This window comes from Lissotriton vulgaris, chromosome 9 (assembly GCF_964263255.1).
Source record: "Lissotriton vulgaris chromosome 9, aLisVul1.2, whole genome shotgun sequence".
Lineage (NCBI taxonomy): Eukaryota > Metazoa > Chordata > Amphibia > Caudata > Salamandridae > Lissotriton > Lissotriton vulgaris.
Window position 1 is genome coordinate 910,698,583 of NC_141697.1, and position 17,827 is coordinate 910,716,409.

The following is a 17,827-nucleotide window of genomic DNA, read 5'->3' on the forward strand; positions in this document are numbered from 1 at the left end:
GGGTGAGGGGGTGTGAGGGTGAGGGGGTGTGGGGGGTGTGAGGGGGTGTGGGGCGTGTGAGGGGGTGTGGGGCGTGTGAGGGTGTGGGGGGTGAGGGGGTGTGGGGGATGAGGGGGTGTGAGGGTGAGGGGGTGTGAGGGTGAGGGGGTGTGAGGGTGAGGGGGTGTGAGGGTGAGGGGGTGTGAGGGTGAGGGGGTGTGAGGGTGAGGGGTGAGGGGGTGTGAGGGTGTGAGGGGGTGTGAGGGTGAAGGGGTGAGTGGGTGTGAGGGGGGGTGAGGGGTTGTGAGGGCGTGTGAGGGTGTAAGGGTGAGTGAGGGCGTGTAAGTTTGAGAGGGTGTGAGGGGGGTGAGGGGGTGTGAGGGTGTTTGAGGGTGAGGAGGTGTGAGGGAGAGGAGGTGAGGTGTGAGGGAGGGTGAGGGTGTGTGAGGGTGAGGGTGTATGGGAGCGTATGGGAGCGTGAGGGTGTAGTAGGGATAGCTTTGCATGTGACTTACTGACAGCTCTCTTGTGAGGTGTACAAAGACAGAAGGTAAAGAGTAACACACAGGAGCTTCTGAGCAAATCATGTCATGTCCCCACGCCCACAAATAAAAAAAAACAAGTGCGCCCTAACCTCCACCCTCAATATGGCGCACATTACACTGTTTCACTCAATTTTGTAGTGCATGAATAAGAAACAACTTGTGTATGGCTTATACGGAAATGAAGGCGTGAGGAGGAACTTTGGTGGACAGGTGGAGAACATGTGCAGAAGAGCCTGGAAGGACTTGGGTAAAGAAGAGTGGGAAAAGCGAGGCAAACGTGCAAATGATCCAATATGAGCTGAGTGACTAACAGGGAGAGCAGACTGCGAAGAACAGTTCAGCTATGTGTGACGAGGGAGCACATACGGCCCATTCGTGTTACCACTAAAGCTGCACGCGCCTCCGTAGCTTGTCTGACCCCTTGACCATCCCTTTAAGACTGAGTGGAGTCCTTGTAGGATTTGCCCAGAATCCCTCGTTTCTGTCAGGTACTCTGGCTGGGATTAGATTAGAACTCCACTCTTAAACTACCAACATTTACCCAGACACATTTTTTAGCGCTGGGATTAGAGCACCGACACAAGATTTCACATCAGCGCAGTTGGTAGACCGCACACATCTCCTCCCCTTTAATAAAATGTTCAGGCTACTCAGGTGTTCTGGCGACGCAGCGCCTGCCCAGTTCCCTGGTGCTTGCAAGGACCATGCGGTCACTGGACTTCATTAGGGGTTGGCTGACATTCTAATTCGCTTCTTCCCTAGTCAACCCCGGGACGAGGAACGATGATGTCCCAAAAAGGAGGCAAGTTTAATGTTCAGGTATCACGTCAGTGCAGTCCTTCCTGCTTTGTAAGAAGCCGCTGCGAGCACCTGTTGCAACGAGGCAACAGTGCACGCATCTTTTACTCAGTTTATGGCTGTAAACACAGAAATGATGCTGCTAATATTGTATCTATTACACTGATTGACTACGGAGCCCGTCGGTTGCTCCCTAGCGCTGCGAAGTGCCCCCTGGAGCTATGTTTAGTGTGATGGAAATCAAACATAAATATATAAATACTAAAAGCAGTGCTGGTCACTGGAATAGCACACTCTAGTTCCCTGAGGATTGCTGGGACTCGGACAGGAGCTTTTTGAAAGCTATACAAGAGCCTCCTGATATATATGGTGAAACCCGAGGTGCTCAGATTATTACATGGGCACACTACTGACACCATGCGCTGTCCTTAGAAATACAGACACATTAACTAGCTAATCTCACATTCGGCAGAATCACTTATCAATATTAGTGTTGTGTTTATATAGCGCCTCATACCACACTTCTGCTGTTTCTTAGCACTGCAAATAACCGAAGTTGATATCACAGATTGAGTGGTACTCCCTGACAGTGCGGCCTTACTCCTGCCTTTGGGTACAGCATGAAGGATGGCCTCCTCTGCTGGAAACGGCCGTGCTCTGCTTTGGCAGTGACAGGGCAGTCGCCTCGGGCCTTTATACAGTTTGTGCTTGGAGCTCCGATCTGTGTGTTGTGAAATGGGCACGGCGGTTGCAGACCGGGCCAGGTTGATGTGCTGCACACCAAAGTGTCTGTTTCCTCAGCAGCGGTCAAAGTCCATTAACAAGAAGTAAGCAAAAACGAAACCGTGAGCAAAAACGAAACCTGCCGTGGGGCGGGACTTCCGTCTTCGGAAGCCCGCGCCCACGGAGTGCCTGGGCAGAAAAGCAGTGCTGGTGACGTGGGGCTCCCATGCCAGAGGGAGAGCCCCGCGGAGGATGCAGAAGTCCCGAGTGGCAGTAAGTGGGGCTTAGTTGTAGGGGGGAGGGGGTGCGCGTGTGTGTATGTGTGGGGGGGGCGGGGGTCTCTGTATGTGGGTGTGCGTGCGTGTGTGTAGGTGCGCTTGTGTGTGTCTGTGTGTGCGCATGCGTAAGCAGGGGGAGATGTGGCTGTGTGTTACAGCTTTCCAGGAGACAGGAGGTGGCCACAGTGAGCGCGTTCTCGTGCGCGTGGCCCGCTCAAATCGCCTCCTGCCAGAGTAGATGCGCGCGGCCAGGTACTGTCTCCTGGAAAGCTGCGTCGCTAACAAAAGGTCTCTGGCGAGACCGCGCTTCGCGCAGTTAACGCCACGAGACCTAAAAAGCAAGGCAACACTGAGGACATCATCAGAAAGCATTAGAGGACACAAAAGAAATGTTGGAAGAAAAAATGATAAAGATGGGAAGCTAAGAAGCACAAGCAGTGCAAAGACGGAAGCTGTTGGGATGGGAATTTTCCTGTCATTGTTTTATAAAGGTGCACCTCTGACCAGATTAACTCAACTGCAGGTTTTCACTGGTATACTGATTTTTTGGTGACTGACTCGCTTTGGAGACCTCTCAGCTCCTATGCTTTGGTAACCCGAGCACATCTGATCATGTACTCACCAGACAGTGGGACTCTTGGCTTTAGGAAAGGTTTTGGTGGAACTTGCCAGTGATTGGTCCACTGAAAGACTAGCCTGTTAGCCACTGTCACAAAAGTCTCCTTACATTAGTCAAAGTAAGTCTGCAACCGTGAGAGTATCCTAAGCAAGATATGTTTTGCCTATTTTTCCTGTAGAACCTATTAAAGAAACCTGTGCCTGCAGTCATATTCTGTTGTGTGGTATTTCGTTCCAGGACAATAAAGTACTAATGTTTTATAAAAGATATGCACTGGATAGGACAATAATTATTACCAAATAACAGGCAACTGTTGAGTTATGAGTCTTTACTGGTCTTCCAGCTACCGGAGTGGTCAAGTGCAGAAAGGGTGTACTTGGTGTTCATTTGGCAGTGCCATACTAGTTCAGGCCCAAGGATGTAGGAGAGTAGGGTCTGCTTCCTATGGTCACCCCCACTTTTTGCTGTGATTCTCTGGTTTTTCGACTTTAGTGTGGCTGTGGGCCTGCTAATCAGACCCACAGCCCAGCTGTTCTCTCTATAAATTGATACAATGTACTTTAGGTACATACCAGATTGGTTACTGGGTCACCCTTGTGAGCCCCTGTATAGTGTACCATATGTACCCAGGGCATAGGTGCACCTTAGGCCTACCAGGGGCTGCAGCATCCTATAAGCCACTTCTATGGTAGGCCTCGACAATCCTGGAGGCTGAGTGTTTGGTTTTATGTGAGAGGGTGCCCTAGCATGAGCTGAGGCCCTTTGCCGCTTTCGGAACCATCTCCTTATAGCTGTTCTATGATATAGCCATACCATATACTCTTAAGTGCCTTATAATCCTCGCGGTTAATGCTAACTTTGGTTTGGCTTTATCAAAACATGTTGTGTAAGGTGTCAAACACTTTGGAATACTACCCCCCAGCCAGTCCTGGCGGCACCGGGGTAGCATTCCACCCTTCTAGGGGGAGAAGACGTGTAGTTACTGCTTTACCCGGTTAATGTTAAACAGAGCCTCAGCATCACAAAACGGATGCTGCTGCCACAGACACGAATCTGACCTCCTGCTGCTGGACGAAACTCCGGCAGGAGAGCCCTGGACAATAGGTTTCCTGTCCAGGAAGTGACAGCACCTCCCCAGACAGGGTTTTGTGTATTGGGGCAGGGAGGGCTGCATCAGTAGATGCTTTTCCAGACACTGCCTGGGGCACATAAGGTGCTCCATGCATAGCCCGGTTCAAACCAGTTGCTGGGGCACTCAGCCCCAGCTCTGGCGCAAAACTGGACAAAGGGAAGGGAGTGTAACCACCTCCTGCCCAGGTCCACCCATAGGAGGGACCTAGCCAGGTAGTCCAGCCCCCATCCTTAGTATAAGTATAGGAGCTGTGTCCCTAGGACTTTAGATTACCCTGGACGAATCTTTGAAAGACATATCCTGGACCTTCGACGTTCCATTCTGACTGGAAGACGGAAGTATCTCCCTTGTGGTCAAGGAGTGACCACCCTGTTCAAACAGGCACCAACAGCAACTTTGCTGGTCTGCAGTTTCAAGGCTCCCATCAGATCCCGAAGAGTCTGCGACACAGGAACTGGACTTCCAGATTTCTCTGTCTCCGACCCACATCCACAGCAAAGCTGAGACCTGTGGCGGACATGAGAGACGTGGGACCGGACACCCTGGACATCCTGCATTTTGCTACCTGCACTCCTTTCCTGAAGCCTCAGTAAGTTGTGCATTGGGGTACAAGAAGCCCCAGCCCCGAGCACCATTTGCACCGAAGCCCAGGCCCCCCACACTCAGAGTGTCCCGTGGGCCACGCCTTTGCATTTCAGCCCGACGCGTCTTCCCGGTTCCTTGACCGTTGGCTAGTGAGCCCCCTGAAGACTCCTTTTCAAAACTAACTCGCTTTCCTGGTTGCTCCAGGCTTGCTCCAGCTTCCCTGAAAAGGGGAAGCGCCACAGACTTTGCTGGTCTGCAACAGAGCCAATCTTGGCATCCTGCGTGGGTTGCGGTTGCCAAGGCTTGTTGGGTCCAATCCGGATACCAACACCACAGTCATCTAGATCCATCATGGGACAGCTCGAATCCAGCACCTGGTCATCGTCGATGCCTCCTGGACCTCGTGGCTGAAGAGACAAGTTAGACTACTTCACCTGAAATCACCAGACATCGCCTGGTTCCTTCCTGGTACCTTCCTGGTCACGGGCTAGTGACCCAGACTCTGTCCCTTCTGCTTTCAGGTTCTTCAGATCTTCGATCCACCCTTGGATCTACCCGGACACTTTTCCTCTGGTCGCCTGCAGCACTTCTTTGCAGCTCTCCATAGAAAACAACGACGAAACCCGACACGAAAAGACACCTATGCACCTGGCTTCCCTGGGTGTGGTAACACGAGTACTCCGGTGCTCCCGTGGGTCTTGACTCTCGAAGTGTCCTAGTTTAAAAGGGTTCCATCCTAGTCCATCCAGAAGTGTCCTTAAATTGCATATTTGTAACTTTTACGAACTCAATAGAAAGTCAATGGTAACCCACACCTGTGTTTAGACACTGCACGCGGCTCCCTTGGGCCTCCTACTTCCTAACCTTGGGTCGATTAGGGTAGCCCCAGCGATTTCACAGGGCCTAGGCCTGCTTTCTAATTCTCTTGTGGTACTTATACCACTTACTTGGTATATGGTTTGTGAGGCCCCTAGGGCATAACTTATACTGTGCAACTGATCGTATATTAACTGTGTGACTTGTATTGTATTTTGACCTCGGACCTCAAAGAGTGCAGGGGGTTGTGTTTAGATTAAATACATATGTATTTGATATATACCTTGTGTGGTGTCCTTTCATTTGGTACTCAAGGGATTATAATTGGTAAAACAACTTGCTTAACTTGCCTACTGAAGTCTTAGCCTGAAGACTGCTGGTTCATGCTACTACTAGGATAGCTTGTCTATAAGGTTGACTTTACAACCACCATCAATAAGGGTCGATTAGACTGGTGCAAGGTGCCCACTAGAACTAGTGGACATCATATACCAGGCTAACTTCTCACAAAGGATATCAGTGGTAAAAGGACTCAACCACCACGGTTGTGACCCCGTAACCCCTGAACACAAAGAGGTGACAGTGAGTTGGAGCACTGCCCCAGAAGGATGATACAGGGTATTTGAGGGAGTCTGCCCCGCCTATACCACCATGGGCGGGGGCAGACTAATCTAAAATGGGGGAGGCTGATATCCAAAGGAAACACAAGAGGACAGAATCTCAAAAACACAAAGGGGAACTGAAGAGGGTGAGTGTGCACAAAACGCTATTTTATAGAGGGAGAAGTGAGCACAAAAAGCCATGGGTAATGGGAAAAAGTTGCAAAAAAAGTGCCACAGAATGTTTAAAAAAAGTCAGGGTACCAAAAACGAGCCTAGTGGGCAAGAAAGGTGGCACAGAAAGTACGAGGAAATGCAAATATGAGGCACAAAAACCAAAGGGGAGAGATAAGGGGCACAGAAAGCCCAGAACCAGGCTCAAAAGCCTAACAATCAAATGGCAACTCAGAAAATGCAAATAGGAAACGATATGGATCATGTATCCCAATCCCAATCCCAATCCCAATAACAGACATGGAAACACAAGTGGTGGAACACAATGCAGAAGGAAGAGTCCTGTAACTAAAGACAAAAGCCCAATGAGAGAATTTTAAGCAAATAGGAGGTAGAAGTACCATCACAAAGATAGACACTAAGTGTACTGTGCCTTCACCAGAGGTTCAGAGTTCCCACGTTTCCCAGTTCCATGCTTGGATAGCTCACCCAGTCTAGGTTTTTTTCTGTGTGTTCTGGGACTTATAGAACTGATTTTGTCATGTGATCAACGAGATGACAAATGCCAGATCACAAATGGAAAAACCTGGGATGGATGAACTATTTACGCCTGAAACTGAGAAACTTGACTGCTCTGAGATGAGCAGCAATGCCCACGTTCTGACACTATTTTTTAGTCGTAAGCATCTCACGTATCAACCCTGAGCACACCTACAACAGAACAACAAGCAGCCTGCATTGGTCTCTTAATAGATTCAACAGTTCGCTACTGGGTGCTCCACTAGACATTACTTCTTTCACAATCGGGCTCCCCTGCCCTGCGGAGAACCTCCTCCCGTGTCCTCAGGGTCAGGTGAGAAGCTGACAGTACAGACATGTACCTGGAGCACATGTACTGGCGGAGTGTGGCACCCAGTTGGCATCCCTTAATATCTCCACACACTCCTCCCACACTACACACTTTAGGCACACTTTTCCTTCACTGTCCATTGACTCAGCTACATTACCTGTTGCTGGTGTGTGGTACTAATGGGGGGAGGGTGCGCTCATCAGAATAAAGACTAAAGCCACTGGCCTCGCACATACATTCAGCAAATATACAGCAAGTGCCAGCCACACTGACCACCTGCCACAGCCTGTCACTTGGCGCCAATGGGCTGCTTCGTTTGCGCCACATGTATCCCCTCAGGGCAGTGGTTTTACCTGAATCCGTGACAGGTGGTGGAAGCCGTACCGCACGAGCTTTACCGGTGCATGAGCTGACCATCTGTGCACCCTTCACCTCTGGCCTGAAAGCCTGCCTGGACCGCCTCAGCCCAGCTCGGCCCTGGGGAGAGGCGGCGAGAAAGGACGCGCCATTAATCAGTGTAAACAGTTCGCTCAGTAGAACACACCGAGGGCCTCATTACTGCTAATTCGGGTCCAGAAGGGAGAGCTACCACCAAGGACCGCCCTCAACTGCCAGCGCCAAGCTGTGCAGACACGCCCCTCAACACAGTCAAGAAAGAGGACGTCTGTCAGAAAGGGAGGCAAAAAACACACGGTTTGGGAGGTCCCGGTGGTCCAGTCACCTGTAGAGCAGTGTGTTTGGGAGCGCGTGCACCCGTGCGCAGGTGCAGTTTAAGTGCGCCGCTCTTCAGGCGACAGTGCGTGCGCACCCACGCGCCATTAATAATATCGACAGCGTGACAGCGTCTCTGATCGAAGTGTACGTCTCTCTAGAGAGAAGGAAACCCTCGCTTGGTTGCGCCCGGCGACCAATTTGAACAGGTAAGCAGCCGGTGTCGTGATGTGCAAATAAAACCAAGTCACACATTTCGGTGGGACAAATACACCTAGGAAGACACATAAAATGTAGCCGTAAGATGCGCTCACCTGAGGTGCCTTGAGGGCTTCCATGGCCCAGAGTTATATATGCATACGAGCAGGCGGCTTTGTCTTTCGCTCATAGCCTTTCATAGGTCACTCCTCAACCCCAAATCCAACCCCCCCCAATGTAAAAACTCAGAAAATACATGAGTAATTTGCCAAGTATGAAACACGTGTCCATGTCTCAACAGTCCCTCGTGTGAGTAATTTCGCTGTAGGGTGATCCTGTGTTGTGAATACGCAACTTGTGCGTTTCTCTGGATTTCATAAGAGTTGTCACAGGCCTATAAAACATCTCATTTGTCCGGCACAACATCCACCCCAATAGTATCTCAAAGAAGCTGAGATTCACTCACCTGCCGGTAGTCTCGGAAGTACTTGTATGTTCTGCGGAATTGTTGAATTACGATTGGATCTGTAAGACAGAGGAGCATTAATTTTAAGGGTGTGTGGGGACTCTGGGACAAAGAACTGACGCTAAAAGGAGTGAAAGAGTCTCAGTGAATGGCTATATACAGTGTGATCTTCGTGCAAAGGCGGGTTCATTATAGGGCTCCTGTTCTAAGAGGTATGACTTTTCCCCTGGTCCATGAAAAAAGCCCACTCTTTCCTCCTTGGTTTGGGGTAGCTTGCGCTACCAAAAAAGGCGTTCAGCAAGTGGATCAGGGTACAGACTGGGCGATAGCACCGCCTCCTTGCATACAGGTGCGTCAATTTGAAAGATGCATTCTCAAGTCCAGCTATATTTCACTGATGTCTGGTGGAGACGTTCTACTGTTGCTGGAGCACAGATATCTAGAATGCGCAGGTTCACCCTCCTGCATACTCCCAACCTATCCGTTTCTTAGAAAGGGTCCATTTTCAGTTCGTATTTTTTTCCCCATCATCACCGCACTGAATGCTTTTTCTATGTTTCACCGCCCTCATTAGGTGGTCCCTTTATCGCTGCAAGGGTCAGTTTGACATAAATGTTCCAATTTTCCCGTTTACATAATGGAAACAAGCACTGACAAGGCCACTACCTTGACATTGTGCAAGCATTTTTTATTTTCTGAAAACATCTGCAATATGCAAAAAAAATTAAATTAAATATGTATAAAAATAGAGTGGCACAGCAGCCTCCGTACACCAGCCTTGGCACTGAGGAGCACACTTGTGATTAAGCAAAAAAACATCAATTACTGTAAAAGTGCCAACCCTTCAAGTGGACGGACTCATTGTCCCATGCTTAAAGAAAAACTTTAATGAAACTTGAATAGACCAATCAAAGATGGGTGACAGAAAGATTCTGAATGTCTGTATACATGTATGCATTTTTATTATGTAAATTTGGAAAACACAGGAATGGTAAGCCAACTAAAGTGGTTGCTAAGGCAAACCTAAAATAAGCAATTTGTCATGCATTTGGGGCTTATTGACTTCCCCCAGTTTTTAGGTCGAGCCTAGAGTAGCGCATGTCAGTCAGTCAGTAGTAACTTTATTCGATTCAAGAAAGAAGAATCATAAAAGTATACAGTTTTAAACTTACAAATTCACTAATGGTATTTCATTTACCAGAGTTAAAACACAAAACTCCAGCAAAATATATCAAGAACAGAATACATAGACATATTCCTATATTTGTCCATAAAAAATTGACATTAAAAATCAATACAAAATCACGGTTATAGCAGATTTCATTCTATAATCTCAGTCACATCCCTCACAAGCTAATATGGAAACAAAGTGCACTGTGCATTATCAAAAAGCGTCATTCTCACAAGTTAATAAACAAGTATAAAGTGCACTGTGCATGATCAGAAAACGGCATCCTTACATTGTATAAAAGCTGGTTAGCCTCTCACGCTAACCAGCTTAAATTTAGCAAACCACTAGGAGAATTCGGTACATTATAGCTAAAAGCATTCAAAAACCGAAGTTCCTATAAAATCAAGGTCAGTTATCCCTTACGAGGCTCATAAATAAGTTTTCAAAAAATTGATCAGCACATTACTTAAATGGGTTGGCCTCTCACGCCTTCCCACTCAAGTATGTAAGTCCACTGATGTGACTTTAATACATTCTAGGTAAAAGCGTTAGTCATCATCAACGTTTCTAACAATTTCAGTAATTTTCAGAAATAAGATCAAAATCAAAAATATCAGAAGACACAATATCAGTAACGATTCCCGATTAAAATTGCTGATCTAATGAAACTGAGCATAGAACTACATATAACAGCAGTTGAGAATGATCTTACATGCTCAAAACCTTCCCTAAAAGTACAGGGTCTAATGTCCTTTAGGAGGGGTTTAATAAAGAGATCACGCGGAGCTTTATAAAGTGTACAAAAAAGCACAAAGTGCAATGTGCATTGTTTAGCTTCATTATCACATGGGCAAGGGGGTAGTCTCTCACACCAACCTCCTTGCTTTGGAAAAGCCACTAAAAAGTGCAGTGCATTTAACCAAAATCTAGTTAAGTAAAAACGCCATTGCGTGTGTAGAGTAAAAGATAAATAAAATTGTTGCTGGAGTATAACTGTTTGGTATGGAAGCCGATTTTCATGTTTAGACAAGCCTAATATAGTACGATATGCATTCTTAATCACCATTTTTGTATCTGATTAATTAGATGTGGGTTATTGTAAAAATCACCAAGACCAATTTTTTCAAAGGTTTCCTTTACGTAAAACAGCCAGGGAATTTTCAAGGCATTTTCCAAATTTATGCAATCTTTCAGAATTTCTTTTGAAAACAACAGGTCTTCTGAGGACCGTGGATATTGTCACTCATGAAATCTAGGCCTTACCTCGGAATGACAAAATATATTTGGAGAACTACTTGGCACTGTTAACAGGCGTTTTAAAAAGTTGTTCTCACACGCAACTTGGGCATCATCCTGGACTCCTCCCTATCGATGACCAGACAAGTCAACGCCGTCTCCTCATCTTGCTTCCACACACTCCGCATGCTCCACAAGATCTTCCAATGGATTCCCACTGAGACAAGGAAGACGGTCACCCAGGCCCTCATCACCAGCAGACTGGACTATGGAAACACCCTCTACGCCGGAACAGCCAAGCTTCAGAAGAGACTCCAGCGCATCCAGAACGCCTCCGCACGACTCATCCTGGACGTCCCCCGACGCAGCCACATCTCGAGCCACAAGAGACCTACACTGGCTCCCTGTCAACAAGAGGATCACGTTCAGACTCCTCAACCACGCACACAAATCCCTCCACGACCTGGGCCCTAGGTACCTCAACGACCGCCTGACCTTCTACACGCCCACCCGCCAGCTGCGATCGGCGAACCTCGCCCTCGTGCCTCGCATCCAGAGAGCCACCGCCGGAGGAAGATCCTTCTCCTACCTAGCGGCTAAGACATGGAACTCCCTGCCCGTCCACCTGCGGCTGACCCAGGACCACCTCGCCTTCAGGAAACAGCTCAAGACCTGGCTGTTCGAGCAGTAGCAGACCCCCCTCCCCACGCGCCTTGAGACCCTTCCGGGTGAGTAGTGCGCAATATAAATGCCATGATTGATTGATTGATAATTTGTAACTGTGCACATTTATGGTATCCCCATACCCCTGCACCCTAAATTGCCACAGGCAAACATTTTGATTTATACAGGGTCTTTAACTCCGCAATTGGTTTTTGACCTAGTTTGCTAGCGAAGCGAAAGAGAGCCTCTATTGATCTGGTGTTTTTTTGTACCCGTGATATTATAAGAGGGTCCCAATTTAAAGATTTGTTAAAAACATTTCCCAAATAACTAAAATTTGGAACTTTTTCGATAACTTTGTTATCTACAACAAATTTACGTGTTTTGGTCTTATTTGGGCCACAGACCATTGTAAAGAATTTTGTGAAGTTTACCTTTAGGTCTAAACCCAACATAAATTCATTAAAAGCGTCCAAGCATATTTGCATACTATTTGCAGCCAAAGTCATTAACACAGTGTCGTCTGCATAAGACAATAAGGGTAAGTATTTGCCATTAATTTTAGGAAAGTCCAAACCTTTTTCAATCAAGAATTTTTCTAAACCATTCGTGTGAACTAGAAATAAAAAGGGGGCAATGGGCCCTGTCTTTTCGCCTCCAGGCCCATATCGAATGGCCACGGAGGTGGCGGCGTGTAATCTATGTAGCAAAGTTATCAACGGTTCCTCAAAGCCCATTGTCTCCATCAGTAGCCATAATTTCTCCCTGCAGACAGTATCAAAGGCACTGGATAAGTCCAAGCGCTGCTTGCTCGACTTTTAGTAAAGGGGCTTTTCAAAGTTTGACTGTAAATGTTATCAGATTCATTACAGAACCAGGAGCATCATCTGCCTCATTCTATCCCCCAAACCACCATTACAACAAGCTCTGCACTTCAACAGGGAGGCCAAGCAATGGATGCTCATGCATGGCCTCTGAGCTCGCCAGTCTGGGCAGCTCAGTAGTCCATCCGTCAGAATCTTGCAGGTCCTCCGGGCTCTTTTTCTACAAACCCGGCACCTTTTACAGCAGCAGAATCCAGATTTGCACTAAGTTGGAATATAGTGCGCCAATCACATGTAGTACACTTTACGTGGAAACATACTCGCTCGTCCAAGCTCCGCACGAGTCTGGCGTCCTTTATGTACAAAGCAATCTGTGGCATGATAGCATACAGATACAGTTACTATATCACAGCAACACGGATGGCGCCTAACGCCGCCTTAGCCATGCCTACGCGGCATAGCCAATACGTCTCGCTTTGAGGACCTTATAAGTATTTAGTTATGCAGCACAATATCCTTGGTGCAACAACATCAACTGTTGCATGGCTAAACACTTATAAGGTCCCAAAGGCGCGACCTACCGGCTATGCCAATGGTTGTTTCTCATCTGTACAGCATCCTAGATGCTATGCAGCATTGCATTCAAAAAGAAAAAAAACAATATGTGGGAGGCACTGTCATTTTGTAGGGGCAGGCACCTACAAAATGACGCTAAAGCTTTTTTCCGGATTGCCTATCCGATTTGGATTGGTAAATACCAAGACAAACAAGCATTGGTAAAGCCAGGCGGTCTCGCACATGCAAGAGCTATTGGCTTTGGCAATATGTTCTAGCAGTGTTGTACACCAGAGTGGCTGCTGTTCAGCAGGACTAAAAACGAATAGGGTAAAGTAAAGTGGCATGGAATGGAGTGTCCTAAAGTCTAGTAGTATGGAGTGTTATGGAATGGTATAGAGTGGCGTACAGCAAAGTTGAGTAGCATGGAGTAGCGTAGTGTTGTGAAATGTCGTGAAGAAAGTAGAGTGTTCTAGAGTGGAAGGGCATAGAGTTGTGTCGTAGAGCGGAGCGCAGTGTTAGTTGAATAGTGTCAGAATGGAGTGGCATAGAGTGTTGTGGAGTGGTGTAGAGGGTATTGCATGGAGTGGCATTAAGGGCATTGCATAGAGTGGAGTAGAGTGGCATACAGGGGAGTATATTGTCAGAGTGAAGTAGAGTGGAGTAGTGTGTCACAGAATAGAGTGGAGTAAAGTAAAATAGAGAGGAGTAAAGTGGTATAGAGGGAGTTGCATAGTGTCCTAGAGTGGAGTAGTGTCATAGAATGGCAGAGAAGAGTGCAATAGATTGGATTAGGGTGTCATTGGAGCAGAGTTTAATGGAGCATCATAGCGATGAGTATCGTGGAGTGACCTAGAATGAAGTTGTGTAAAGTACAGTGGTGCAGAGTAGATTGGCATAGAGCGCAGTGATGTAGAGCGAAGTGACGTACAATAGCTTAGAGTGCAGTGGCATAGAGTGGAGTGGTGCAGAGTAGATTACAGTGGCGTGGAGTTGTGCAGGGTAGAGTGCAGAGGTGTAGAGTGGCACACAGTGGAGTAGAGTGGCATAGAGTTGAGTGGTGCAGTGGCAAAGAGTGTAGCAGAGTAGAGTCAAACAGGGTCGTAATGTGTTGCAGAGTAGAGAGTCCAACAAGGTCGTAACGTTTCGCAGAGTAGAGAGTCAAAAGGTCGTAGCATGGCGCATAGTAGAGTGGCGCAGAATAGAGTAGTGGCGCAGAGGAGAATAGAGTAGAGGGGCGCAGAGGAGAATAGAGTAGAGGGGCGCAGAGGAGAATAGAGTAGAGGGGCGCAGAGGAGACGAGTAGAGGGGCGCAGAGGAGACTAGAGAAGAGGGGCGCAGAGGAGAGTAGAGTGGCGCAGAGGAGACTAGAGTAGTGTAGAGTGCAGAGGTGTAGCGTGACGGCGTGCAGTGGTGTAGAGTGACAAAGCATGCAGCGGCTTGGAGAGTGCAGTGGCATAGAGCTGAATGTTGTAGAGTATAGTAGGGTAAAGTGCAGTGGTGCAAAGTAGGGACCCTTGACCCTGCCACCAGGTAGGTCATTCCCCTCAGCCACCACACGATCCTCCTGTGCCGCTGTCCCGCTGCCGCCACCCGCTGTGACCAGGATCGCTGCCTGAGTCCGTCCTGTGCTGCTCCTTTTTTTTCTTTTTATTTCCGATTTACTTTGTCACTTCTGTTACTGTTTGTTTTCTTGCCACCCCTCGTGCCCTGTGCCCTCTCCCTCCTGCCCCCTGTTTTTCTTCTGTACAACCCCCCTCCCGCTCCCCTCCTTCGTGCTTCCCGCCGCTGCCTCTCCTGCGGCCCGCCCCCCTGGTGCCCCATTCGCCGCCCCGCTCCCGCCTCCCAGCTGCTCCTCCCTCCCTCAGCCCCTCATATGGAGGCCGCACAGCGGTCGCGCAGCAGACGAGCGCAGCGTGTGCGCTGAAGGCGCACCAAAGGCAAGCCCATCTGCGCCTGGACCGCGCCCAGCGCCAGAACCCCTGGCCCCCGCCGAAACCCAGAAACCCGACGGAAGTACCAACCCACCACCCTCCACGCACTCAACACCGGCCGACCATATGCCTGCTACCAAGCCACCCCGAATCGCACCCAAGGACCCTTCTCCTGCCAAACCTGCAAATTCACCTGCGTCCGAACCTGCACCCCACCACCCGGACCAGGCAACAACAACCACCTCAAGTGCATCCTGCTCAACACTCGCTCCGTTCACAAGCACGCCGTCGAATTCTGGGACCTCCTCGACACAACAGCACCAGACGTCGCCTTCCTCACAGAAACCTGGATGAACGCCTCCTCAGCCCCCGACATCGCCATAGCGATCCCGGACGGCTACAAGATCACCCGAAAGGACCGCGTCAAACAAACCGGAGCAGGAATCGCCATCATCTACAGGAACACCATCGGCGTCACGACCAACTCCGAAGATGAACTCACCACCGCTGAAAACCTAAACTTCCAGATCCACACCGACCCCAAGACCACCCTCTGAGGAACCCTCATCTACAGACCCCCCCCTCCCCGAGCCCACACACACAATTCAGTGAAGCCATCGCCGACTTAATCAGCCCACATGCCCTCTCCTGATCAGACTACATCCTCCTAGGGAACAACAATGACAACACCACCACCACCCTGCTCGCCAACCTCGGACTCAAGCAACTGGTGAACACCCCCACCCACTACGCCGGCCACACGCTCGACCCCATCTTCTCCGCCAGCAGCCACATTACCTTCAGCCACTCCACCGGACTACACTGGACCAACCACAGCTGCATCCACTTCACCTTTAAGAAGACCACATCACACCACCGCCTGCAAAAGATCTCCCGTAGATGCTGGAGCAAAGTCACCGCAGACCAGCTAACCACATCACTGAGCCAGAACCCACCAATCAACACTACTGACATCAACGACGCAGCCCGCAACTTCACACAGTGGATCGTCAACTGCGCCGACGCCCTTGTACCACTGAAGAACCCCCCAGGCAAGCCCGTCAACAGGAAAACAACATGATGCAACAACGACCTCAAATAATCAAAGAAATCCTGCTGAACCCTCGAGAAAGCCTGGCGCTGCGAACAGACGACAGAAAACATGACAGCCCTCAAGAACGCCACCAGCTGACCGCACCACCAAAAAGACATCGTTCAAAGAACGGCTGGACAACAACACACACAACAGCAAGGAACTCTTCAGCATCGTTAAAGAACTCTCCAATCCCAGCGCAGCAGCAACAACATCACACCATCGCAAGACCTCTGCAACTCCCTCGCCACGATCTTTCACAGCAAGATCGCTGATATCCACGAAAGCTTCGGCACCCAGACTCCTCCCCCAGCCACCGAACCAACACCCCTACAACCACCCTCAGCGCTTGGACTCCCATCAGCACCGAAGACACCGCCCACGCTATGACCACCATCCACTCCGGCTCTCCCTCCGACCCATGCCCTCAACACATCTTCAACAATGCCGACACCACCATCGCTCCCCACCTATGGAACATCATAAACAACTCCCTCACGTCCGCCACCTTCCCAGAGAGCTGGAAGCACGCAGAAATCAACGCCCTACTGAAGAAACCCACAGCGGACCCTAAAGACCTCAAAAACTTCCGCCCCATCTCTCTTCTTCCCTTCCCTGCAAAAGTTATTGAGAAGATCGTCAATAAACAGCTGACCGCATTCCTTGAGGCCAATGGATCCCTCGACTCATCCCAGTCCAGATTTCGAGCCACCACAGCACCAAGACCGCCCTCATCGCAGCCACCGACGACATCAGGAACCTACTTGACAACTGGGAAACAACCGCCCTCATCCTCCTAGACCTCTCAGCCGCCGTTGATACAGTCTGCCATCGTACCCTAATAGCCCGCCTCCACAACGCCCGGATCCAAGGCAAAGCCCTGGACTGGATGACCTCATTCCTCTCCGACAGAACCCAGAGAGTCTGCCTCCCTCCCTTCCAATCCACGGCCACCGAGATAATCTGCGGCGTACCCCAAGGCTCATCGCTCAGCCCAACCCTCTTCAATATTTACATGAGCCCTCTCGCCACCATCGCACGCAACACACAACCTCAACATCATCTCATACGCCAACGACACCCAGCTGATACTCTCCCTCACCAAAGACCCAGCCACCGCCAAACTTAACCTCCAGGAAGGAATGAAAAACGTTGCTGAATGGATGAAACTCAGCAGTCTGAAACTGAACTCAGACAAGACAGAGGTCCTCATCCTCGGACCATCCCCATCCGCTTGGGACGACTCCTGGTGGCCCACAGCACTGGGCACCGCATGGACACCCACTGACCACACACGCAACCTGGGATTCATCCTGGACTCCTCTCACAATGACTAAGCAAGTCAACGCCATCTCATCATCATGCTTCAACACCCTGCGCATGCTCCGCAAGATCTTCCGGTGGATCGATACAGAAACTAGAAAGATGGTCACCCAGGCCCTCGTCACCAGCAGACTAGACTACGGAAACGCCCTATACGCAGGAACCACAGTCAAACTTCAGAAAAGACTCCAAGGCATACAGAACGCATCCGCACAACTCATCCTCGACATCCACAGCCACATATCAGCCCAGCTGAGAGACCCGCACTGGCTCCCCGTCAACAAAAGGATCATGTTCAGGCTCCTCACCCACGCACACAAAGCGCTCCACGACATAGGTCTCGAAGACCTCAACAACTGCCTCACGTTCTACACTCCAACACGCAAACTCCGCTCCACCAGCCTCGCCCTCGCCACCGTCCCACGGGTCCGCAGAACCACCACCGGAGGAAGATCATTCTCCTACCTGGCGGCCAAGACGTGGAACTCCCTCCCCACCCACCTACGACTGACCCAAGACCACCTCACATTCAGGAAACACCTCAAGACCTGGCTC

At 49.5% G+C, this 17,827-nt stretch overlaps 1 protein-coding gene across 1 annotated transcript in view; it reads right to left on the minus strand.

The window, feature by feature from the left end:
- TIMM50 (translocase of inner mitochondrial membrane 50) overlaps positions 1 to 17,827 on the minus strand; it is a 395,791-nt gene that overhangs the window by 141,182 nt on the left and 236,782 nt on the right. The window contains exon 5 of the mRNA XM_086938707.1: positions 8,474 to 8,532. Coding sequence (XP_086794833.1) covers positions 8,474 to 8,532 — 59 coding nt within the window. The remainder of the gene's footprint in view (positions 1 to 8,473; positions 8,533 to 17,827) is intronic.